Source organism: Silurus meridionalis, chromosome 28 (genome assembly GCF_014805685.1).
Source record: "Silurus meridionalis isolate SWU-2019-XX chromosome 28, ASM1480568v1, whole genome shotgun sequence".
Lineage (NCBI taxonomy): Eukaryota > Metazoa > Chordata > Actinopteri > Siluriformes > Siluridae > Silurus > Silurus meridionalis.
This window is the reverse complement of record NC_060911.1, coordinates 12809373-12833711: the sequence shown is the minus strand read 5'-3', so window position 1 is coordinate 12833711 and position 24339 is coordinate 12809373. Positions and strand designations below refer to the sequence as shown.

The 24339-nt window shown below is 41.4% G+C and overlaps 2 protein-coding genes across 10 annotated transcripts in view; both read left to right on the top strand.

Moving 5' to 3' along the window:
* Nucleotides 1-11763, top strand: part of slit2 (slit homolog 2 (Drosophila)) — a 76670-nt gene extending 64907 nt beyond the window's left edge. For all 5 annotated transcript variants that reach the window (XM_046842713.1, XM_046842712.1, XM_046842714.1 and 2 more), the window contains 8 exons: nucleotides 1-3; nucleotides 1092-1229; nucleotides 2981-3215; nucleotides 3405-3520; nucleotides 3681-3835; nucleotides 3999-4299; nucleotides 5121-5317; nucleotides 8957-11763. The exon at nucleotides 1-3 is cut by the window's left edge and continues 91 nt beyond it. In XM_046842713.1, the coding sequence (XP_046698669.1) occupies nucleotides 1-3; nucleotides 1092-1229; nucleotides 2981-3215; nucleotides 3405-3520; nucleotides 3681-3835; nucleotides 3999-4299; nucleotides 5121-5317; nucleotides 8957-9201 (1390 nt within the window). In that variant the 3' untranslated portion in view covers nucleotides 9202-11763. The remainder of the gene's footprint in view (nucleotides 4-1091; nucleotides 1230-2980; nucleotides 3216-3404; nucleotides 3521-3680; nucleotides 3836-3998; nucleotides 4300-5120; nucleotides 5318-8956) is intronic.
* A 2897-nt stretch (nucleotides 11764-14660) lies between these two features.
* The window catches only part of map3k4 (mitogen-activated protein kinase kinase kinase 4), a 29666-nt gene continuing 19987 nt past the window's right edge, over nucleotides 14661-24339 (top strand). Inside the window, exons 1-2 of one of the 5 annotated variants that reach the window (XM_046843052.1) lie at nucleotides 14661-15131; nucleotides 22198-22354. In XM_046843052.1, coding sequence (XP_046699008.1) covers nucleotides 22216-22354 — 139 coding nt within the window. In that variant the 5' untranslated portion in view covers nucleotides 14661-15131; nucleotides 22198-22215. Of the gene's footprint in view, nucleotides 15136-21588; nucleotides 21960-22163; nucleotides 22355-24339 lie in introns of those variants that run through there. The other 4 variants (XM_046843049.1, XM_046843050.1, XM_046843048.1 and 1 more) reach the window with 4 other exon arrangements.

Sequence of the window (24339 nt, the reverse complement as noted above, 5' to 3'; positions counted from 1 at the left end):
CAAGTGGGTTTAACACACACACACACACACACACACACACACACACAGACACACAGACACTTCAATTCAGTTTTATTTGAGCACATTGTCCCAAAGAAGTTTTACAAACATAAAGAGGTTATAAAGTTGGAATGTATAAGTTTAGTGTCTATAAGTTCCTTATAATTGTAAGTTGATCCCTGATGAAGCTCCCTGAGACTTCACGAGGTAGAAACCTTGAGATGAAAGAGAAGAAAACCCATCCACATCCTCAACACTGAATGTCCATCGTTACAGTTCCATCATTATTGAGGTGTTCAGTGATCGGCGCTGTTCATTCAACCTGTGGTCCTGAAACCATTTTAGTAGACTGGTGATATTAATTACAGTACAAATCAAGTCTTAAAGTTCTTACGACTTCCTGGGTCTTTAGGCTGTTCAAGGGGAACCATCTTCAGCGTCACAGAGTGGCTTTAATCATTAAACAGTGTGATGATAGGACTATAAGGAAAGTGGCAGCTCAGTGGTTAAGGCATTGGACTCTGGATCGGAAGGTCAAGAGATCAAATCTAAGCGCCAACAAGCTTCCACTGATGGGTCCTTGAGCATGGCCCCTAATTAGAGGTTGATCGATGGTTGCACTTACCGTATATAATAGTCTCCTTTTTATGCACTCTCTATATAATTTAGTGCATATGTATATCCTTTTCATAAACACTGTATACATTGTATATAATGCCTTTCCCGTGTACTGCTTATGTATATTCATATTTTTCATATCATATTATTCATTCATTTATAATTATTTATTACATATATAATAGCCTTACCAACCTGTACATAGATATTGGATATTGGATAAAAAGAAAAAACACTTCATATAAAATAGTATAAATTTGTATAATTGTACAATTAATCAATTATAATCTGTAATGAATCTGGTGTTGAGGATGAGGACAGGTTCCTATCAGGTTCCTCTCAAGGTTTCTTCCTCGAACCATTGGGTCCTGATGAACCTCCCTCTGCAGTAAAGGTGTTCGGTCCACGCTCACTTGGCTAAGAGCCACCCACTTCTGTTGCATGACCTCAAACGACTTGCTTTTATTGGACAGGTGTGAGTGCACCCCAGGTTACTCGGGGGATCAGTGCGAGCTGGATGTTGACGACTGCGTGGAAAACAAGTGCAAAAACGGAGCCCAGTGTTTCGACGCCGTCAACGGCTACACGTGTGTGTGTCCTGAGGGCTACAGGTGAACATGCAAACACACATATACTCACACACAGTATCTCATATGGATATATTTTAGAGTAGTCAAAGTGCAGCTTGTATAGCAGTACAGATTTACTGTCCTCTAAAAACAACTTAACATACAGCCATTAATGTCAAAATAACTGCCAACAAAAGTGAGTACACCTTAGGTGATAACAGCTGTACGTCATGTAATCATGCAAAGCCACATGTCCTATTTATGTACATGTTTTTGTCTGCTTGACAGAACCATACAAATTTTTGTAAAAATTTAGTTAAAATTTGGTGCTTTGAGTTCAATTCTCTCAAACTGACCACTGGATGTTTAACATTGGACCTGATGCCAAAGGCTCTCTGAGGATCTGAGACTTAAAATTGTTGCTCTGCGCAAAAGTGGCCGAGCCGAATAGAAGATCGGTAAAACCCTGAAACTGAGTTACAGTACAGTGGCCAGGGTCATAGAGAGGTTTTCCCAAGACAGGTTCCACTCGGAAAACAGACCTTGCAAGGGTTCATCCAAGAAGTCAAATCCTCGTGCTGTGCGTCATGTGTAGAAGATCGATGAAAGGCTGCTTGTCACTGCTGAGACCATATGCCGCACACTGTGACGAGTCGGTTTACATAGCCGTTGTCCCAGAAGGAAGCCTCTTCTGAAGCTGGTTTACAAAAAGGGGACCACAAAGTTTGCTGAAGATGACCTGTCCAAAATGCATGAATTACTGGTACCATGGCTTGTGGTCTGATGAGACGAAGATAAACCTGTTTGGTTCAGATGCTGTACAGCATGTGTAATGATGCCCTGGTGACAGGCACCAAGAACATCGTGTTTTGCCTACAGTCAAGCATGGTGGTGGTGGTAGCATCATGGTCTGGGGCTGCATGAGTGCTACTGGTACTGGGAAGCTGCAGTTTATTGAGGAAAACATGGATTCCAACAGGTATTATGACATAATAAAGCAGAACATGATGCCAAACACACCGCCAAGTTGACAACTGTTTTGCTGAGGAAGGTGAAGGAGATGGAGTGGTATGTGGGTGCCATGTGGGTTCCATGTGGGTTTATGGAAGGGGCAGCTTGCACATCTTGAAAGGCTCAATCAATTCTGAAAGGTACATCAAATTTTAGAGCAACAAATGCTTCCACCCAGAAAAATTTATTCCGGTAAAGGCTTTGCATATTTTAGCAAGATGAAGGTGAAAGCCAAGTTTGTCTCCAGGCCTGAACCCTTTTGAGCACCTGTGGGGCTACTCAAGTGGAAGGTGGAGAAGCGCCGTGTGTCTAACATCCAGCAGCTCCGTGATGTCATTATGGAGGAGTGGAAGTTAATCCCAGCAACAACCTGTGCAGCTCTGATGAATCCCATACACAGGAGGATTAAGGCAGTGCTGGATAACGATGGTGCTCAAACAAAATATTCAGTTTTGACATGTTTATTTAGGGTGTACTCACTTTTGTTGCCAGTTATTTAGACAATAATGACTGTATGTTTTTTCAGAGGACGGTTAATCTGTACTGCTACACAACTGCACATTGACTTCTCTAAAAAATATAACATTTTCTATTGTATTGTTCTTTAAGAAGATACTAATATACTAATATGGTTGCTGTATGATGACACACATGATCATTTATATGCTCAATACCTGAAATGTTGTTACTTAAGAAATGAATGGTGTGTCTCTTTGTGTGTGTGTGTGTGTGTGTGTGTGTGTGTGTGTGTGTGTGTGTGTGTGTGTGTGTGTGTGATATAGCGGATTGTTCTGTGAGTTCCCACCCCCCATAGTGCTGCCCCGGACGAGTCCGTGCGACGATCACGAGTGCGAAAACGGCGCTGAGTGTGTGGTGAAGGGCACCGAACCGGTGTGTGTGTGTCTCCACGGTTACGAGGGCGCGCGGTGTGAGCGACTCGTCAGCGTGAACTTCATCAGCCGTGACTCGTTTGTCGTGATTCCTTCTGACATGCAGCACACTAACATCACATTCCAGGTATACAGATACACACACACACACACACACACACACACACACACACACACACACACACATATATATTACAGCAGAATTGTACAATAATGCCTGAACTGCTGCCTATAGCTCATGTGCATGCGTGTGTGTGTGTGTGTGTGTGTGTGTGTGTGTGTGTGTGTGTGTGTGTGTGTGTGTGTGTGTGTGTAGATTGCAACAGAAGAGGACAGTGGTGTGTTACTGTATAAAGGTGATGGTGAACAAATGGCTGTTGAGCTTTACAGAGGAAGGGTAAGAGTCAGCTACGACACAGGAACCATCTACAGGTACACACACACACACACACACACACACACACACACACAATCTCAAAAACATACATATATAACAAATAACCAGGAATTTTTACAATATGCCTCTTTCAGGATTTAAATGTTTGTGTGTGTGTGTGTGTGTGTGTGTGTGTGTGTGTGTGTGTGTGTGTAGTGCAGAGACGGTTAGTGATGGAGGGTTCCATGTGCTGCAGCTCACAGTGACGGACCTGTCTGTCTCTTTGTCCATCAACGGCGGGAAACCCAAAACCATCTCCACAGGACGGAGGACGAGTGCAGGATCGGGAGCGTCACCACTTTACCTGGGAGGTGTGCAACACACACACACACACACACACACACATACATACATATATATATATATATATATATATATACTCTATCTTTCTTTACCTCTCTGTCTCTCTCTTTATCTCTCTTTATCTCACTTTGTCTCTCTCTCTCTCTCTCTCTCTCTCTCTCTCTCTCTCAGGTCTCCCCGTGCAGTCATCTTTCTCTCCGTTCAGTAACAGCTCCAGTTTTCGTGGCTGTATCCGGAACGTCTACGTTAACGAGCAGCTGCAAGATCTAAAGCGTTTTCAGCGGGAGGGTGTGGTCCCTGGGTGCCGCTCGTGCCAGCCCAGTGTGTGTGTGCACGGCCGGTGCCGCATAAATACGCGCGATGCACGTGATGCGTATGAAAACACGCACTCGTCCTTCAGCTGCGAGTGTGATCCAGGCTGGAGCGGTCCGCTGTGTGACCAGCCACTCAGCGACCCCTGCCTCGGCAACAAGTAGGCCACTCAAAAACACACAACTCTGTACAACCCCAATTCCAAAAAAGTTTTTAAATGGTGAAAGGTCTGGACTGTAGACAGGCCAGTTCAGCACCTGGATTCTTCAACTACGAAGTAATGCTATAGTAATAAGATGCAGTATGCAGAACTTCCCTGAATAAAAAGGAAACATTTGTTGCTCTAAAATCTGTATATACACCATTAAGCATCGATGGAGCCTTTCCAAATATGCATGCTTCCCATTTCACAAGCCATACCATCAGAGATTTTTTAACTGAGCACTGATAACAAGCCAGATGGTCCCTCTCCTCTTTAGTCCGGAGGACTTGGTGTTCATGTTTTTTAAAAACAAAATAAAAATTTCAATTCGTCTGACCACAGAACAGTTTTCCACATTAACCAGAGAGGATGGTGACATTTCTGGATCATGTTCATTCATACCTTCTTCTCTGAATGATAGTGAACTTGTGGATGACATGGCAAACTGTGTTCACAGACAATGATTTCTGTTGGTGAGCCTATGCAGTGATTTGCATCACAGAATCATAACAGTTTTAAATACAGTCCCATCCATGTTATCGTTACTTCTGAGACACTCTGCTTCTCTGAGATACACATTTTTACCCAATCATCTTACTGACCTTTTTCCCCCTATAATGGTACATTTCCTCAGTTTAAACATTTATGTTTTTTATGCAAATCATTGCATATTTACATTTTACACAGTGTCCCAACTTTTTTCGACTTGGCATTGTATGACTTGTAGCTACAATCTGGCTTCTGACCATCAATTTACTCCTCTCTTTCAATTCTCTCAGGTGTGTACGAGGCACTTGCGCTCCCATAAACTCCTACTCGTACAGGTGTGTGTGCGCCCCGGGCTTCAACGGGGTGCTGTGCGACGAGCGGAGTGTGAGTGTGTGCGAGTGCAAACATGGACACTGCCGTCTGTCCGGCCTGGGCACAGCGTACTGCGAGTGCAATCCCGGATACACGGGACCGCTGTGTGACAAAGGTACACACACACACACACACACACACACACACACACAGACGTGTATATTTGTGTGTTCGACCTGCTTTCATGTTGTGTGTTGCTGCTTTGAAAGCTCTAACACTGCCCAGCTGTAATACATTCATTAGGTGTGTGCCGATATTCAATAAGACATATTGTATTGTGATTTTTGCGGAACCTGTCAAACGTTTAGAGACACCTGGTCTTTTTTGGGGTTTTGAGACACATTTTTTCTTTAGTTTTTATGCAACAAACATGTTTTAAATGAGTGGCAGGAAGTTCTGCGGAGTCCAAATTCAACAGAAGAACTTGTTTAAGACAGAGGCCAGGAGAAAAGATGGTAGCAAACTGCCCCTCAGCCACAGTCAAACATGTAGGTGGAAGCGTTTTGGTGGGAAAATAGTGGTGATGCGGTAAAAGGATCAATATTTTAAATTGAATTCTTCTGACTAAACTGTGGTGTCTCAAGCATGTTCTCTCAGCACCGCTAAGGCGTGTCCTGAGATTCACAAAGAATACAGATTAACATGGCAGAGGTAGAGCTGCATCCTCCTGGAGACAGAACAGGAAAAGAACGTCTGGTTTTATTTCATATTTTTTCTTTTTTTTGCACTACTAAGGCGTGTTTGTGAAAGGGGCCATGCGTTAGAAGTCAGAAGGCACTTAAATAAATTGATGATTTCTTGATGACTGTCTGAACCAAAGAAATAATAGCGAACTATCAGTAAAATATTAAATTTCAGAGCATCATATTTTTTTACTGGAACCGAATTTACCATATGGCAAGCTCTGTAATCCGGAGTCAGCTATAGTGTTACGGTAGCATGGCCGAGAGCTCTAAGGTGCTGGATTAAGGCTAAAGGCTCTGTGGGGGCATGGGTTTGAATCCCACTAATGCCAACAGGTGCTTTGTGGTGAAGTGGCAGTTCAGTGGTTAAGGTGTTGGGTTACTAATTTGAAAGTCGGGGTTCAATCCCCTGTATTGCCCAGCTGCCCCTTTTGGGGCCCTTGTAAGAGGCCCTTAACCCCTTTGTGCTCATGGGGGCGCTGTAACATGACTGACCCCAGCTTCCTAACATCACTGGATATGCATAGTAAGAATTTCACAGTGCTTTAAGGTACATGTGACAAGAATAAAGCACCCTTCTTTTTTTCTTTATCTATGATGGAATCGCCTGTTCAGTCACTGCACCTAAATCCTATTAAACTGCTCTGGAATAAACTGGATCAGGAAGAAATCTCCAACTATTGAACATAGACATGTCTCAAAAATGATAAAAAGACCAGGTGGACAAAATATTTTTTAAGGAAACAGTAAGGTTGCATTTTTTGATATTACGTTTAATTTAAGTTGTTTTACTTTGTTTTGTTTTCGCTGTTTAAAAAGGCCTGAAGGCAAAAAATGTCATTAAGTACAAAACTATATTGAATAATAAATCAGTTACAACCGTTTTGTAGTTGACCAAAAGAATTATATCATTATATTCGATGTTTCGGAAATAATAGTGCTTCGTCTCATATCATATCAGTGATCTACATTTATAATTTATCATTTACTTTCCTTTTGAATAGTGTGTGTTTCCCTCAGACAGATGTGCGTGATTAAGGTTTAATATCGGCACATGCAGGCTTATTACTAATCAAGCTTTTAATAATGATGCATTTTAATTTTAACGCTAATTCTTTTTAACCTCTCTGCACGCTTAAAGCTGCCACTGACAGCGCCGCGGACCGCACTGAGGTGAGCGGTGTGTGTGTGTGCTTGTGTGTGTGTGTGTGTGTGTGTGTGTGGGATACATTTTCTTTCCTTGAGCTTGTTGTAAACTGGGTTCATTCTGCTACATGCTAATTATCATTTATACAACATAGCATGCAATGCAACGCTTTTTGTGCATCATAAAAATATTGAATTCTACATTTCAATGCAATTTTAAGCCCTTAAATGCTAGAGCTAATGTGTTGTGTTTTATTTAATAAACTTCCAGTCCATGTATCCACTTCATATCTACACATGTAATAAATTTGTGTTAAAGCTACCTAACAGGAAACCATATTCAGTAAAACAAATGTTTAGTGATTAAAAATTATTATTATTTTTTTTTTAAGTACGTCGAGAATAAATGTGTGTTGAAGGTTTTCCTTTTGCGTCTTTTATATTTATTTATTTATATTTATAATATAAGAAATATTGTCTAAAAAATAAATCATTATTGTCTTAATAACTGGCATCAAAAGTAAGTACACCCTCAGTGATAACAGCTGTACGTCATGTATTTGTGCAAAGCCACACGTCCTCTTCATCATGTTTATGTTCAAATCTGGTGCTTTGATTCTCAAAGCACTTCAATTCTCTCAAACTGACCACTGGATGTTCAGCATGGTACCTCATGGTAAAGATTCTGAGAATTTGAGAATTAGGATCGTTGCTCTTCACTAAGATGTTCTTGGCTATAAGAAAATCAGTATCACCCTGAAACTGTTACAATACAGAGGTTTTCCAAGACGGGTTCCACTCTGAGCAGACCTCGCAGAGGTCCATCATAGAAGTCGAGTTCTCGTGCTGTGCGCCAGGTGCAGAAGCTGCTTAATAAAACAGACGCATGAGTGCTGCAGCATTGATTTAGATGTTGCAGAACCTGAAGGTCCTCATGTCAGTGCTCAGATCGTACACCGCGCACTGCAACAAGTTGGTTTGCATGACCATCGTCCCAGAAGAAGCCTCTTCTGAAGCTGCTCACATAATCCTGCAAACAGTTTGCTGAAGACGACCTGTCCAAGAGCATGACTTACTGAAACCATGTCCTGTGGTCTGATGAGACTAAAATAAACTTGTTTGGCTCAGCTGGTGTCCAGCATGTGTGGGGACGCGCTGGTGAGGAGGACTAACAAAATTGTGTCTTGCCTACAGTTAAGCATGGTGGTGGTAGCATCATGGTCTGGGGCTGCATGAGTGCTGCTGGTACTGTGGAACTACGGTTCATTGAGGGAATTCCAACATGTACTGTGACATTCTGAAGTAGAACATGATGCCCTCTCTTCAGAAACTGGGCCGAACGACATTTTTCCAAAATAATAACGACTTGAACCCTATTGAGCACCTGTGAGGATCCTCAAGCGGAAGGTGTTTCTAACATCCACCAGCTCTGTGATGTCATTATGGAGTGAAAGAGGATCCCAGCAACAACCTGTGCAGTTCTCGTGAATTCCACATCCAGGAGGATTAAAGCCGTGCTGGATAACGATGGTGTCCACACAAAATACTGACACTTTGGACACAGTTTTGACATGTTCACTGAGGGTGTACTCACTTGTGTTGGCAGTTGCTTTGACATTAATGGTTAATGTATGTTGAGTTCTTTTCAGTGGACAGTAAATCTGCACTGCTACACAAGCTGCACATTGACTATATTGACAATTTCAACAATTAAATGGTTGCTGAAATGTGTGAGGTGTACTCACTTTTTCTCTCTGCTTTTATTTCTCATCTCAAACTACAAATCCAGATCCTACTGAACACATGGTTAATAATCTCTCTCTCTCTCTCTCTCTCTCTCTCTCTCTCTCTCTCTCTCTCTCTCTCTCTCTCTCTCTGTCTCTCTGTCTCTCTCTCTCTGTGTGTCTGTCTGACTCTCTGGACAGAGATGGAGTGTCGGGGTCACAGGGTCCGAGGTCACTTTCAGAGGCAGCAGGGCTACGCTGCGTGTCAGACCACGGAGAAAATCTCACGCTTAGAATGCGCCGGAAGCTGCGGGGGCGGGGAATCTTGTTGCTCCGCCCTCCGCACCAAAACCAGGAAGTACACGTTCCAGTGCACGGACGGCTCCTCGTTTATTCAGGAAGTGGAAAAAGTGGTGAAATGTGGCTGTACGAAGTGTCCATCCTAATACAGAGAGAAAGAGAGAGAGAGAGAGAGTGAGAGAGAGTGAGACCCCACCTCTTCCTTCCACATTTTTCGTCCTCTTCATCCCTTCGTCATTTCCTGTCCTCTCCTCATCTCGTCCATTTCTCAAAGTTTTTATATAAATGTTCACCTTTTTTCCGTTTCGGACTGATGATCGCTTCGCTCAGAAGAGAAGAATGGATTATTGTAAGATACAGAACAAAAAACCTATTTTTTATTATCAAGGACAACAAAGTATAGATTTAGATGATTTTTGTTTGTTTTTTTATTTGCAGTCCTGAAAGAACTGTTATTTTATTATTTTTTTTTTGTGTTTACCTTTTCCTTTTTTTTTCTTTTACTCAACAACACCTCAGTGACGAGCGGCGAGCGGTCTGCTTCTCCGTACGGGTTCTTGGACTAACTCACTTTTTCAATGTGGGGAGAAATAGTACCCACAAAACACACGCACACACACACACACACACACACACACACACACACACGTTTTTCCCACGTGACAAGTTTCTCTGGACCAACCGAAGATGTTAGAGATGCTTAGCTCCAATCAGCCCATGCTAGCATCAAACTAGATTTAGCTCCCTGATTGAAAATGAGCAAAACCCCCCACTAACTGTAGTAACTGGCTAGCAAAGTTATATGCTAGCATGCTAGTTATAACCAGGTAGCTAGCGTTGAGTAAAAGTGATTTACCTGTTTTTGCGATTAGCTGAATCTTTTCTGTTGACCCAGAGACGCTGGTCAGCCAACACACACACCAACACACACACCAACAAGCGTACACACAAACACACACACCGCATGTGAACCCTGTGTATTTATTGTCCGGACCACTCCTTCGCAGTACTTCCCTGGTTTTCTCCACAGAATTACAGCCAATATAAACCTATATTAATTTATATTTGTCCTGTTAACAGAGTAGCTTACACACACAAAACACACATATTCGTGACGCTGTAACGTAGAACTAACGCTGGTTGACTCGACCAACGAGACGTAAGTCATGTTTATATAAAACCTTTAGTGGTGTTTCAAACCTTCAAAAATGTGAAGTGTATATTTTTCGTCCTTACATTTTGTCAGAGATGGACTTTTCCTATTAGCCAAGAACCGTGTAGCCCCTCCTCCTTCCCCACGCCCCCTTTCCCATGTATTCGACCTAAATCACGCAATACGTAGTGACCGAGTTTAACTCTAGCTCCACTAGGAGGCGCCCTGTGAGCCTCTTCAGATGTTTCTTCTTATAAAACCTTTTTTTTTAAACTAGAACGTAAAAAAGAAAAGCTGTGAGTATTTTTTGATCTAAGAGATACGTTAACCCCGCCCACTTCCTCCCTCCTGTTAACACGTTGCTGCTAAATCGGTATCGTAGACTTGGTGCCGTGATTAGACATGTGCCGGTATTTTGTACAGTTTCTGTATCGTGATAATCGCATTCCATAATTCGATGTCCTGCATCAATGTTGCATGTACAATACTCATTATATTTAGGATTCCATTTTATATTAAAGTACTTTATTAACAAGTGAAAAACATTATAAAAAATGCAACAAATTGGTCACAATATATCAACAAAAAGGCTCTGAGTTACTGATCAGAAGGTCGGGGGGGTTTAAGTCCGAGTTTCGACAATCTGCCACTTTTGGGGCCCTTGAGCACGGCCCCTGTGTCCTGGCTGACCCTACGCTCTGACCCCGACTTCCTAACATCGCTAGAATATGTGAAAAAATTATTTCACCGTGTTTTAAAGTACATCTTTACAACCCGATGTGTTTTCTAGCTGAAAGTCAATTGTAGCTGAACTAGCTGACCCGCGTCGCTAACATTTTTCAACAGACTTTTCTCTCAGAATAAAGCGTGATATGGTTCAGCCGTCTGAAAGTTACCACAGTAAAGCCTGATCATATCACATTAATTCTATTATTAAGGCAAATTTTAGATTCTGTAGCTAAACACGAGCTGCAGAAATTCACAACATCCTGACTGCTCAGTTTAGATGCTACCGAGGCTAAACAGGATTAGCTTCTGTAGCGATGAACAAACTAGCTCATTGATAAATTGTTAGTTACTGTACTACCAAGGCTAACTAATAAAACCTGCTCGTTAGCCAATTAACGAACCGTTATATAAACTTAATAGTGATAAACAAGCTAATAAAGTTCACTAGGTTTGAGCTCTCGCACATGATTCCTGGATTGGGGACGGATTCTTGTGATCCACAAACTCTTTCGAACGATCTTTCAATTGAAGCAGTGCAGAAGATTTCAGGTGTTAAAATGTTCCTTCAACTCAGTACAGGTGATTCTGGTCACCAGGCATCAACCCACAATGCGCTAATCGTTTCCTGTTTGTGTTTTCTTAACGATTATCAAGATGTTATTCTGTATCGGATTCTCGGCACATGTCTAATGGTGATTGTGATGATGATGATGGTTATTCAGGTGATGATCATTATGATGATGGTGTGTATTGTAGATGACGGTGCTTGTACACTGATGAGCACATTATCTTACTGATCTATAAATAAAAATGTTCTTTCCTTGTATGGCGTGGTTTCTGTTTTCCGAGCAACACACACACACACACACACACACACACAAAACAACACGAGATAGATAGATAGATAGATAGATAGATAGATAGATAGATAGATAGATAGATAGATAGATGGATGGAGAGCGAGAGAGAGAGAGAGAGAGAGAGATTAGGTTCAGGGTGCAGTGTTGTGATGTAATAGTGCCATCTTGTGGCCTACAGTGGAACTTTTTTTCTATTTTTCTCTCAGAAATGAGTGACGTCAGCACTTCATTACTCAGTACACTTAAAAATCCAAACCCAACACTTCATCCAATCAATATTCACTATTATTGCTAATTTCACTGTTGTTTCTAACATGAACGCATGAACTTGGCCAGTCCCAAGCCGTGCATTTCACACCTCAGCCTTCAGTGGTGTCCTACCTGAATCTCCTAATCTCCTAATACCATCATTATGGGGACATGTCTATAGAAACGGTCAATATTATAGATAAACGCAGTAGAACAAAAGGCTGCGTCACAGACAGGAATCTCATACGGCGAGAATCGAAGGACGTGAAAATGCTGACGTTATTGGACGCCTGCTAGATGGCCTCAGAGTGAAAAAGTATCAGTCAGATTGGTTAAAGCAACAACTTAAAGATACGTAGATTTGAATCTACTAAGAGCCTGCAATGTTTATTTCTTCTGCCATTACACGTGATGTGACGGCTGAAATCTGATTGGATAGAAACTCCAACCGAAACTTACAACAGTGCACCCAAGAGCAACATGATGAAATGATGAAACTGGACTATTTGGGCATAATTTAGATTAAAATGTAAGTGATTCTGAGTTTAATCCAGCAGAGAAGGCTTTTACTCAGATTGCTCGTCACTGCAACATCAGAAACCTTCAGAAACCTTTTCTAAGGCTGCCGATGGAGTGGTGGAACGTCTGCAACAATATTTAGGTAGATTGGACCTGTCAAAGTATCACCCACATGAGTCCCTAAGGTTCCTCAGCAGAACATTGCCCAGAGCATTACACTGCCCCTGGTGGCTTGTTTTAGTTTAATGACGTACACACATGATAACGTAGACCAGGCCACCTTCCTCCATTTCTCAGTGTCCTTACTGTGTGTAAGGACACCTTGTTATTCGTGCCAGCATTAACTTAAGAACTATAGTAGCTCTTCTATGGGATCGAACCACAGGAGCTAGCCTTGCACCAATGAGCTTTGGACACCCAGTCACTGGCTGACTGGTTGCACTTCCTTGGACCTCTGTTGGTAAACACTAATGGCTGCATACCAGGAACAGCCCACAAAACCTGCTGTTTTGGGGATGCACTGACCCTTTTGGCAAGCCATTAAAAATTTGTTTTCTTAAAAAAAAAAGACAATTTGGTGATATAAGTGAGTTGCTGTATTAAGCTATTGCAAGCAGAGGATATGGGAATATTTAGCGTTATTTATGTTGACTTATTATTATTATGTACACATGTAAGCATTTCTTTTACAATTTCATCTAGATGATAATATTGGAAAAGCTACAATAACATCATATAAGTACATATTTTGATCTCAAACCTAAAAAAAGAAACAGCTTTAATTTTAAAGTCTATTCTAGACTGTATCTATTCTATGTATCTATCTATCACATATATCTTTATATATTATATGTTATATATAATTTATATTTTCACTGCATGTCGTACTCTGTATGTATCTGTATGTGACAAATAAAATTTTATTTGATTTGATATTTCTGAATGAGAAAATTTTAGGAAATATAGTGAGGAGGGATCATTACATTTCATCTATCTATCTATCATCTATCTATCTATCTATCTATCTATCTATCTATCTATCTATCTATCTATCTATCTATCTATCTATCTATCTATCCATCCATATATCCTTCTATCTATCTATCTATCTATCTATCTATCTATCTATCTATCTATCTATCTATCTATCTATCTATCTATCCATCCATCCATCCATCCATCCTATCTATCTATCTATCTATCTATCTATCTATCTATCTATCTATCTATCTATCTATCTATCTATCTATCCATCCATCCTTCTATCTATCTATCTATCTATCTATCTATCTATCTATCTATCTATCTATCTATCTATCTATCTCTCTGACCGTCTGTAATTCATAAGCCATAATTCATAACCTCACACTCTGTAATGAGTCGGGTTTCACAATATGAACATATGAATTATACACATTAGGGTTCATGTGTGTCATTAAGTGTAATTCAAGTTAAAAAAATTAAAGATATCTGATTTTTTTAACTTTCAGATTTGTTTTAATTCTTTGCTTCGGTGAAAAAGATATTGTTTTTTTTCTCATATTTTCTTCTAGTTCAAATAAAATCCGTGACGATCAAACAGCTCCAGAAAAGAAGTAATGCTGTTTCTGATAAGTGTCATGATTTGAATAATAATTTTCATTTGTTACAAGTAGTAAAAGTGAGATTTTGACTTATAATCGGACAAAAAAATTCATCTTCAACTAGTTTACGATAAAACGTGGCCTTCACGATGAGTTAAAACAGCTTGTTGTAATTCCCATTTAAAAGCTTAAAGAGATTGTAGAGATCTTGAATTAAAGTTCAATCATTAGGAATCAACTTACAATGACAAGGAACAAACTTACAGCCACTAAACTTACATTCTTTTATAAACCTTTATAACTGATTCATCTCTTGCAATGCAGCTTTGAGACAATGACTAATGCAATTGCATTCCAGTGTTATTACTGTAGTTCAATGCAATTACAGAAGTTTGTTTACAAGCTAAAGGGCGTGCTGTAGCATGCATTAACAAAAGAAAAGTCGACACCAATGGAGCATAAATCAACTTTCTGAATGGCAAAAAAAACTGGAGTGGTCCTAATGTGGTGTTGCAAAAATCAACTTAGAGGAAAAATGTGAAATATTCTGTGATTAATTTTCTCTTCCTTCCAGAGTTACTGTCGAATAAATCACCTTTAGTTTTATTGCACAAGTGCATTCGTGCATGCATTGATTATTATTATTCTTTATTTTTGAAAACAAGTTTAGAAATGATCCAGTGCATGTTGTGGGAGTTGAGCAGACGCCCATCTTTAAGGTTCTCTGATGTACTGCGCGAGCTCCCGTAGCACTGATTGGCACTCCCTCATAGTGCTGGAAACATGGCGTCCGTGTGCACACGGCTGAGCCTCAACTCTGCAGACGGGGAGTGAAACTGCATTTCGGGGCAATTCCGCAGGATTTGTACGTGCAAAGAGCAGATGCCGGATCGCGTCTTTCTTTAGGTCGGACATGTTTCAACCCATGCACGAGTAGCGAAAGTGCATCGTGCCGCGGCCCGGTATGGAGCCTTCAGGACAAGGCAGGTAAGCGCAGGAAGACAAGCCACTGGGTTTGTGTTTCAACCAGCCGGGACTGAATGCTGCAAAATAGTGATCCGGGGTCACTTTTAGTGCGGCTGAAGCGGCGCGCATGCGCGGTGGGCTGAACGACTCTTCCTGCCATATAGTGCTCTGATCTCAGTGCACCTTTTTGCGAAAGTTAAAAACTTTTTTTACGCGAAATTGTTTTCATTTTTTAACACATGCATATGAATGAATTGTGTGGGAATGTAGAAGCTCGATGTGTGAGGAACTGAAAATGCATGATCATGGGGTGGTCAGGAGCAGCTAACTCGTTAGCAGGCAGTGACTTGGACTTGGATCATGTTGTTGTTCTCGCTGGCCTTCAGCTCGGACTGCATGCGGGGGTTTTATAAAAGCAGATAAATATTTTCCACTGCACGCAATCCGAGTAGAAGCTCTCGGTTCGTGTGACTTCTTCCGGGTCGTGTGTGTTTTCTGCAGGTTGCACTTTTCTGTGCTCCGCAGAGACTCAGTGTGAAAGCGGGCGGTCAGTTCACTGTGGTGGGACTCAGAAACCAGAAGCCCCCCAGAGTGGAAATGTGCAGAAAATCTGCTGATCGTACAAGAGATCTGAGTTTACACTCACTGAAAACGATTCGGATTCATTTCAACTGGTGCTGAAGACACCCACACTTTCTCTCTCTCTCTCTCTCGCTCTCGCTCTTTCTGCTCTCTCTCTCTCTCTTTCTCTTTCTGCTCTCTCTCTCTCTCTCTCTTTCTGCTCTCTCTCTCTCTCTCTCTCTCTGCTCTCTCTCTCTCTCTCTCTCTTCTCTCTCTCTCTCTCTCTCTCTCTCTCTCTCTCTCTTTCTGCTCTCTCTCTTTCTTTCTCTTTCTGCTCTCTCTCTCTCTCTCTCTTTCTCTTTCTTTCTCTCTCTCTCTCTTTCTTTCTCTTCTGCTCTCTCTCTCTCTCTCTCTTTCTTTCTCTTTCTGCTCTCTTTCTCTCTCTCTCTCTCTTTCTTTCTCTTTCTGCTCTCTCTCTCTCTCTCTCTCTCTCTCTCTCTCTCTCTCTCTCACACTCTACCTGCATAGAGTGCAATCTACTTACACTGGGGCCCTAGTTCTTTATTTATACTGGTCTGTTGTAGTGCTTTACACTGGGGGGCTAGTGCTTTATACTGGTCTGTAGTGCTTTATACTGGTCTGTAGTGCTTTATACTGGTCTGTAGTGCTTTATACTGGTCTGTAGTGCTTTATACTGGTCTGTAGTGCTTTTCACTGGTCTGTAGTGCTTTATACTGGTCTGTAGTGCTTTATACTGGTCTGTAGTGCTTTATACTGGTCTGTAGTGCTTTATACTGGTCTGTAGTGCTTTACACTGGTCTGTAGTGCTTTACACTGGTCTGTAGTGCTTTATACTGGTCTGTAGTGCTTTACACTGGTCTGTAGTGCTTTACACTGGTCTGTAGTGCTTTACACTGGTCTGTAGTGCTTTACACTGGTCTGTAGTGCTTTACACTGGTCTGTAGTGCTTTACACTGGTCTGTAGTGCTTACACTGGTCTGTAGTGCTTTACACTGGTCTGTAGTGCTTTATACTGGTCTGTAGTGCTTTATACTGGTCTGTAGTGCTTTACACTGGGGGGCTAGTGCTTTATACTGGTCTGTAGTGCTTTATACTGGTCTGTAGTGCTTTACACTGGTCTGTAGTGCTTTATACTGGTCTGTAGTGCTTTACACTGGTCTGTAGTGCTTTATACTGGTCTGTAGTGCTTTATACTGGTCTGTAGTGCTTTACACTGGGGGCTAGTGCTTTACACTGGGGGCTAGTGCTTACACTGGTCTGTAGTGCTTTACACTGGTCTGTAGTGCTTTACACTGGTCTGTAGTGCTTTACTGGTCTGTAGTGCTTTATACTGGTCTGTAGTGCTTTACACTGGCTAGTGCTTTACACTGGGGGCTAGTGCTTTACACTGGGGGCTAGTGCTTTACACTGGTCTGTAGTGCTTTATACTGGTCTGTAGTGCTTTATACTGGTCTGTAGTGCTTTATACTGGTCTGTAGTGCTTTACACTGGGGGCTAGTGCTTTACACTGGGGGCTAGTGCTTTATACTGGTCTGTAGTGCTTTATACTGGTCTGTAGTGCTTTATACTGGTCTGTAGTGCTTTACACTGGGGGGCTAGTGCTTTACACTGGGGGCTAGTGCTTTACACTGGGGGCTAGTGCTTTACACTGGTCTGTAGTGCTTTACACTGGTCTGTAGTGCTTTACACTGGTCTGTAGTGCTTTATACTGGTCTGTAGTGCTTTATACTGTAGTGCTTTATACTGGTCTGTAGTGCTTTATACTGGTCTGTAGTGCTTTACACTGGGGGCTAGTGCTTTACACTGGGGGGCTAGTGCTTTATACTGGTCTGTAGTGCTTTATACTGGTCTGTAGTGCTTTATACTGGTCTGTAGTGCTTTACACTGGTCTGTAGTGCTTTACACTGGTCTGTAGTGCTTTACACTGGTCTGTAGTGCTTTACACTGGTCTGTAGTGCTTTACACTGGTCTGTAGTGCTTTACACTGGTCTGTAGTGCTTTACACTGGTCTGTAGTGCTTTACACTGGTCTGTAGTGCTTTACACTGGGGGCTGTAGTGCTTTACACTGGGGGCTAGTGCTTTATACTGGTCTGTAGTGCTTTATACTGGTCTGTAGTGCTTTACACTGGGGGGCTAGTGCTTTATACTGGTCTGTAGTGCTTTATACTGGTCTGTAGTGCTTTACACTGGTCTGTAGTGCTTTACACTGGTCTGTAGTGCTTTACACTGGTCTGTAGTGCTTTACACTGGTCTGTAGTGCTTTATACTGGTCTGTAGTGCTTTATACTGGTCTGTAGTGCTTTACACTGGGGGGCTAGTGCTTTACACTGGGGGGCTAGTGCTTTATACTGGTCTGTAGTGCTTTACACTGGTCTGTAGTGCTTTACACTGGTCTGTAGTGCTTTACACTGGTCTGTAGTGCTTTATACTGGTCTGTAGTGCTTTATACTGGTCTGTAGTGCTTTACACTGGGGGGCTAGTGCTTTACACTGGGGGGCTAGTGCTTTATACTGGTCTGTAGTGCTTTATACTGGTCTGTAGTGCTTTATACTGGTCTGTAGTGCTTTATACTGGTCTGTAGTGCTTTATACTGGTCTGTAGTGCTTTATACTGGTCTGTAGTGCTTTATACTGGTCTGTAGTGCTTTATACTGGTCTGTAGTGCTTTACACTGGGGGGCTAGTGCTTTACACTGGGGGGCTAGTGCTTTACACTGGGGGGCTAGTGCTTTACACTGGTCTGTAGTGCTTTACACTGGTCTGTAGTGCTTTACACTGGTCTGTAGTGCTTTATACTGGTCTGTAGTGCTTTATACTGGTCTGTAGTGCTTTATACTGGTCTGTAGTGCTTTATACTGGTCTGTAGTGCTTTACACTGGGGGGCTAGTGCTTTACACTGGGGGCTAGTGCTTTACACTGGGGGCTAGTGCTTTATACTTGTCTGTAGTGCTTTATACTGGTCTGTAGTGCTTTACACTGGTCTGTAGTGCTTTACACTGGTCTGTAGTGCTTTATACTGGTCTGTAGTGCTTTACACTGGTCTGTAGTGCTTTACACTGGTCTGTAGTGCTTTATACTGGTCTGTAGTGCTTTACACTGGTCTGTAGTGCTTTACACTGGTCTGTAGTGCTTTATACTGGTCTGTAGTGCTTTACACTGGGGGGCTAGTGCTTTACACTGGGGGGCTAGTGCTTTACACTGGTCTGTAGTGCTTTACACTGGTCTGTAGTGCTTTACACTGGTCTGTAGTGCTTTACACTGGTCTGTAGTGCTTTACACTGGTCTGTAGTGCTTTATACTGGTCTGTTGTAGTGCTTTATACTGGGGCGCTAGTGCTTTATACTGGTCTGTTGTAGTGCTTTATACTGGTCTGTTGTAGTGCTTTATACTGGGGCTCTAGTGCTTTATACTGGTCTGTAGTGCTTTATACTGGTCTGTTGTAGTGCTTTATACTGGTCTGTTGTAGTGCTTTATACTGGTCTGTTGTAGTGCTTTATACTGGGGCGCTAGTGCTTTATACTGGTCTGTTGTAGTGCTTTATACTGGGGCGCTAGTGCTTTATACTGTACATGTACATTACAGCACAGTGAAATTCTTTCTTCTCGTATCTCAGAGATTGATGGGGTCAGAGCACAGGGTCCACTGTAATACAGCCCATCTGGGGCACAGAGGGTAAAGGGCCTTGCTCAATGGTCCAAGAGAGGCAGCTTGGGGGTAATTAGTTGAATAAACTTCAACAAGGTTGCCGCCACTTCTGAAAATAAAAATGCAATATTATACATCAGTGTAGTATTACATACATATTATATTATGTACATCTTTATCTTTTCAGGGCAGGACCTTTTCTCTGCAGCTTGTCCTTCCTGAGCCCTCTTTTGGAACACTAGTTCCAAAAGAAAGTGTGGACGCAGAGTGAAATTAAAATGAAAACAGCATGCAGTGATGTGCAAATAAACGTATATTTTATTCAGAATAGAACAGAGAAAACAGTAAAAAAAAATTTTTTGGGATCAAAAACACCTGGAATTATACCTTTTGGAGTTTTGAAACGTGTCCAGGTGCTAAAAAAAAAAATTCTTTAAATGACCCTTTTGCATTTGTTTAATAAATACATTGTGGTATATAGTAGAGGTCAACCGATTCATCGTTTGTGTCGATTAATCAGTGACGGTAGTTGATTGCTGGATCGGCTGTCGGCAAAAATCCCAACATTTTCTTGGTTGCGATCGTTATTTAGTACGTGTGCGAGAGCGACCTCTAGAGGCAAATGACTTTTTTACATGCTATTTTATGTGAAGTGTTTTTTATATTCAGTATCCATCGGTTGATTAATTTGTTATTGGCAAGTACAATCCACCCAGCTCAGAATCGCTACCGGTTGACCTCTAATATATATATTATATTATATTATATATAAAATATATATGTAGGCTTTGTGTCCTAACGCAACATTTTTAGTCCTTTTTTATTGCCTGTCACGTTGTTCTAATGAGTTTGTCATTCTGCTGAGCAAGGTGTAAAATTTTGACCAAGGTCTTGCTAGCTAATCTGCCACGGGAGCCTTGGGAGTCTGTTTTGTCCTTTTCATGTCTGTAACAAAACTTGCACAATGTTATTGGGTGCAGTTATTGAAATAAAACCAGGCGATTTAATTAAATTGATACATTTTTGTGTACTGGTGCCAAACACCTCACAAATATTGCTGTTTTGGAGACGACCCAGTCATCTAGAGATCACAATTACCTCAGTGTTCTGTCATCTGTATCGGTATGTAGGTCAAAATTCTTTGTTGTGAGTTGTGAAGTTACTCTGGAGTGTTAACTCGGGGGTTCTAATGCTATTTCATGCATTTGGAGTTGGATTCTGATGCTAAACATGGCAAGTTTTTATGTGCCAAATATACTCATTCAGGGTCCAGGTGTCAGAAGGTTTTTTTTTTTCCCTGCCTATAAATTGTCATGATGTCATGAAGGGTGGAATTCCTTGTATGGGTACTTCTCCTGGAGGAGCGAGAGAACACCCATCACCATGCTTCATTCGCTTATGGAAGACTTTGGCAGGACCTGTCCAGAAGAACGTCTACAATGAAGTGTGTTTTTGGATGTGAAGGGAGGAGAACCCTATTTTTACCATTTAGACACTTCCTGCTGTAGTCTTCTTTGCTGCTGTTCTTGATGTTCGGTTTCAGACTCGGGATCTGATTCTGGATCAGATATGTATCTTCGATCTGATTGTTAGCCGAAGTTTATTTACGACTATAAGTTTTTGTTCCCGATTTATTTATCACGATGTCACGTTAGCTCCGCCCCATGCCGTGCCTACGGAGAGAAGCACAAAGTTGTATTTTTTAGAAGTCTTATCAAACTAAATAAATATGCAGGATGCAACACTACTGTATAGGTCCTTAAGATTAGTATGAGATTGGCTAAAACTGAGTGTCCTTTTAAATTCAAGAATCTTGAAGATGGATTTGGACTGTAATCAATATAAACTGTCTGCTACAATGGATCAGGACTACAATTTCCATGATTTAAGGTTGTTTGCCTTCAAGTGTCCATCGGTGAACAGTTGATGATCTCAAGCTTGATGGAAATAATGTTTGGTATCCTGCAGATAAGGATGAGTCTGGTTCCTCTGAATTAGAGGTCGATCGATAATGGATTTTACTGATCCTGAAATCTGGGTTATATTGTAGTTGAAGATAAACGATTAATTAACCAATAGTTTTTAAATGGATCCTCTTTTTCTTCTTCTTCTGACTGCTCCCATTAGGGGGCGCCACAGCAGCTCATCAGTCTCCATACCCCCCTGTCCTCTACTTTTGCCTCTTTCAAACCAACTACTTGCATGTCTTCCCTCACCACATTCTTATTCGTGATCCGCATGTTTAATTTGGCATGTTTTACACTGGATGCCCTTCCTAACGCAACCCTCCCCATTTATCCGGGCTTAAAGGAAGCGTGCATGAGCTTGTGCAACCCAAATGGTTGGGATAGTTTTTAAAATGGATACTGGATGATTAAAAAACACTCCATGTAAAATAGTGCTGAACTTTATTACAAAATAAAAAAGTGCTGAATGAAATAAATCTGAATATACTAATAAATGATAAATTTAGCGCTCTCCGTGCAGCACGCAGTCTCCCATGTAAACGCAAACAGCACCTGGGACTTTAGAGGGACCGGAACCCGGAAAAACTATTCGTGTGGATGCTTGATTGTTCTAGCAAACAACTATCGGTGCCAATAGACCTCTAATCACAAGGTTTCTTCTTTATACCATCTCAAGGAGTTTTTCCTCACCAGTGTCTCAGCTGAAGGAAATTCTGATTATAATCATTGGCTTAAAGTTGTTTGTTCCACTTTTACCATTAAAAACGTATTACCTTTGTTAAGGATTGTAATCCCTCCATTTCTAACAATATGTGTGTTCTTTTTATTTATTTATTTATTTTTATTTTTTTGGCAGGCCAATAGATTCACCAAAAAATGTGTCCCAGCAGAACTCTAAGGCGGAGGAGATGTGGGACGAGCTCAGCCAGGAGGAGGACTGTCTTTATGGTGCCTCCCCTCCCCGCAACCCCCGTCAGATAAAACGCATGTCGGGGAAGCACCTACGCGGTGGTCAGAGCAGGGCTGTAGGACGTTCTCCTGTAAAAGGTAAAACCCTGGGTGGTTACATGACCTGCATCTTCTATAACTCCACCATGAACATCACACCACAATGATTGCTCTTCGTTTTTCTCCCTTTAGTCCTCGTTATCTATTCCCTACCCGTCATCGGTTTTCTTTTTTGTTCAGCAGAACCTTCAGATCAGCGTGACCCCAAGGTTTATTTGCAGTGAGCATGTCAGCGTCAGCTTTTTTTTTTTTTTTTTTTTTGCCTCATTCTGAGGCGGAGCTAGTCGGCAAGAAAGAGAGCTCCGATTGGCTATTCAGCTTAGCATATGAGCACACGAGAAGAAGGAAAAAAAAAGTTTATGTATTCATAGTTTTAACTCTTCTGGTTTCCCTGAGTCTTGCCTAGGGTGCCAAAAAAGGCCCTGCTTATAAATATAAATATATATATATATATATATATATATATATATATATACATATACATATACACAGTGCCCTCCACAATTATTGGCACCCCTGTTGAAGATGTGGTCGTGGACTTCAAAAAATTCTCCTTTTTTTTAAAACAACATAGAACCCAAATGCCAAAAAAGAGAAAAATCCAACCTTTTATTTAAGTACATAACTTTGGTGGTAAAAAAAATCACACATTTAGAAAAAAAAAGAAAAACTTGAAATCATGTGTGCCACAATTATTGGCACCCCTGATGTTAATACTTTGTACAACCTCCTTTTGCCAACAAGACAGCACTTAATCTCCTCCTATAACATTTCACAAGATTGGAGAACACAGAGAGGATTTTGACCATTCTTCTTTGCACAATCTTTCTAGATCATCCAGTGTCCTGGGTCCTCTCTTATGCACTCTTCTCTTTAGCTCGCCCCACAGGTTTTCGATTGGGTTGAGGTCTGGGGACTGAGATGGCCATGGGAGGACCTTGAGTTTGTGACTGCTGAACCACTTTTGTGTAGATTTTGCCACATGTTTTGGATCATTATCCTGCTGAAAGACCCAATGACGACCCATCTTCAGCTTTCTGGCAGAGGCCATCAGGTTTTTATTTAAAATATCCTGGTACTTCAAAGCGCTCATAATGCCATGCACCCTAACAAGGTTCCCAGGGCCTTTGGAAGAGAAACAGGCCCACAGCATCACAGATCCTCCACCATACTTCACGGTGGGCATGAGGTGCTTTTCGGCATACTCATCTTTTGTTTTACGCCAGACCCACTTAGAGTGTTTGTTGCCAAAAAGCTCAATCTTAGTCTCATCTGACCAAAGCACACGATCCCAGTTGAAGTCCCAGTACCGCTTAGCAAACTCCAGGCGTTTACGTTTGTGAGTGTTAGTGAGAAAAGGCTTTTTCCTTGCATGCCTCCCAAACAGCTTGTTGGCATGTAGAGGCGTCTGATGGTTGTTTTGGAGACTCTGTGACCCCAAGATGCCACTCTTTGATGCAATTCTGTGACGGTGAGCTTGGGAAATTTTTTTACTTCTCTTACCATCCTCCTCACTATGCGTTGTGGCAAGATAAACTTGGGACCTCTTCCAGCCTTGTTTGTCACTGTTCCAGTTGTTTTAAACTTCTTAATGATTCCTCTGACTGTAGATACCGGCAAGTTAAGGCGAGTGGCTATTTTCTTGTAGCCATTGCCTGACTTATGAAGGTCGACACACATCTGCCTTACTTGAATGGTGTGTTCTCTTGTCTTTGCCATGTTGACAAATGGGTAAGAGAATTAGGCCTCTGTGTCACGTCATATTTATACCCCAGGAAACAGGAAATCATGAATTACTAATTAAAAGTCCCTAGATACCCTGACCAACCTTAGAACTACAGAACAATATATAAAAAAAAAAACCAATTACATTTTTCAGAGGAATTGTTAGGGGTGCCAATAATTGTGGGACACATGATTTCAAGTTGTTGTTTTTTTTCTAAATGTGTTTTTTTTTTTTTTTTTTTGTTTTTGTTTTTTGTTTTACCACCAAAGTAATGTACTTAAATGAAAGGTTGGATTTT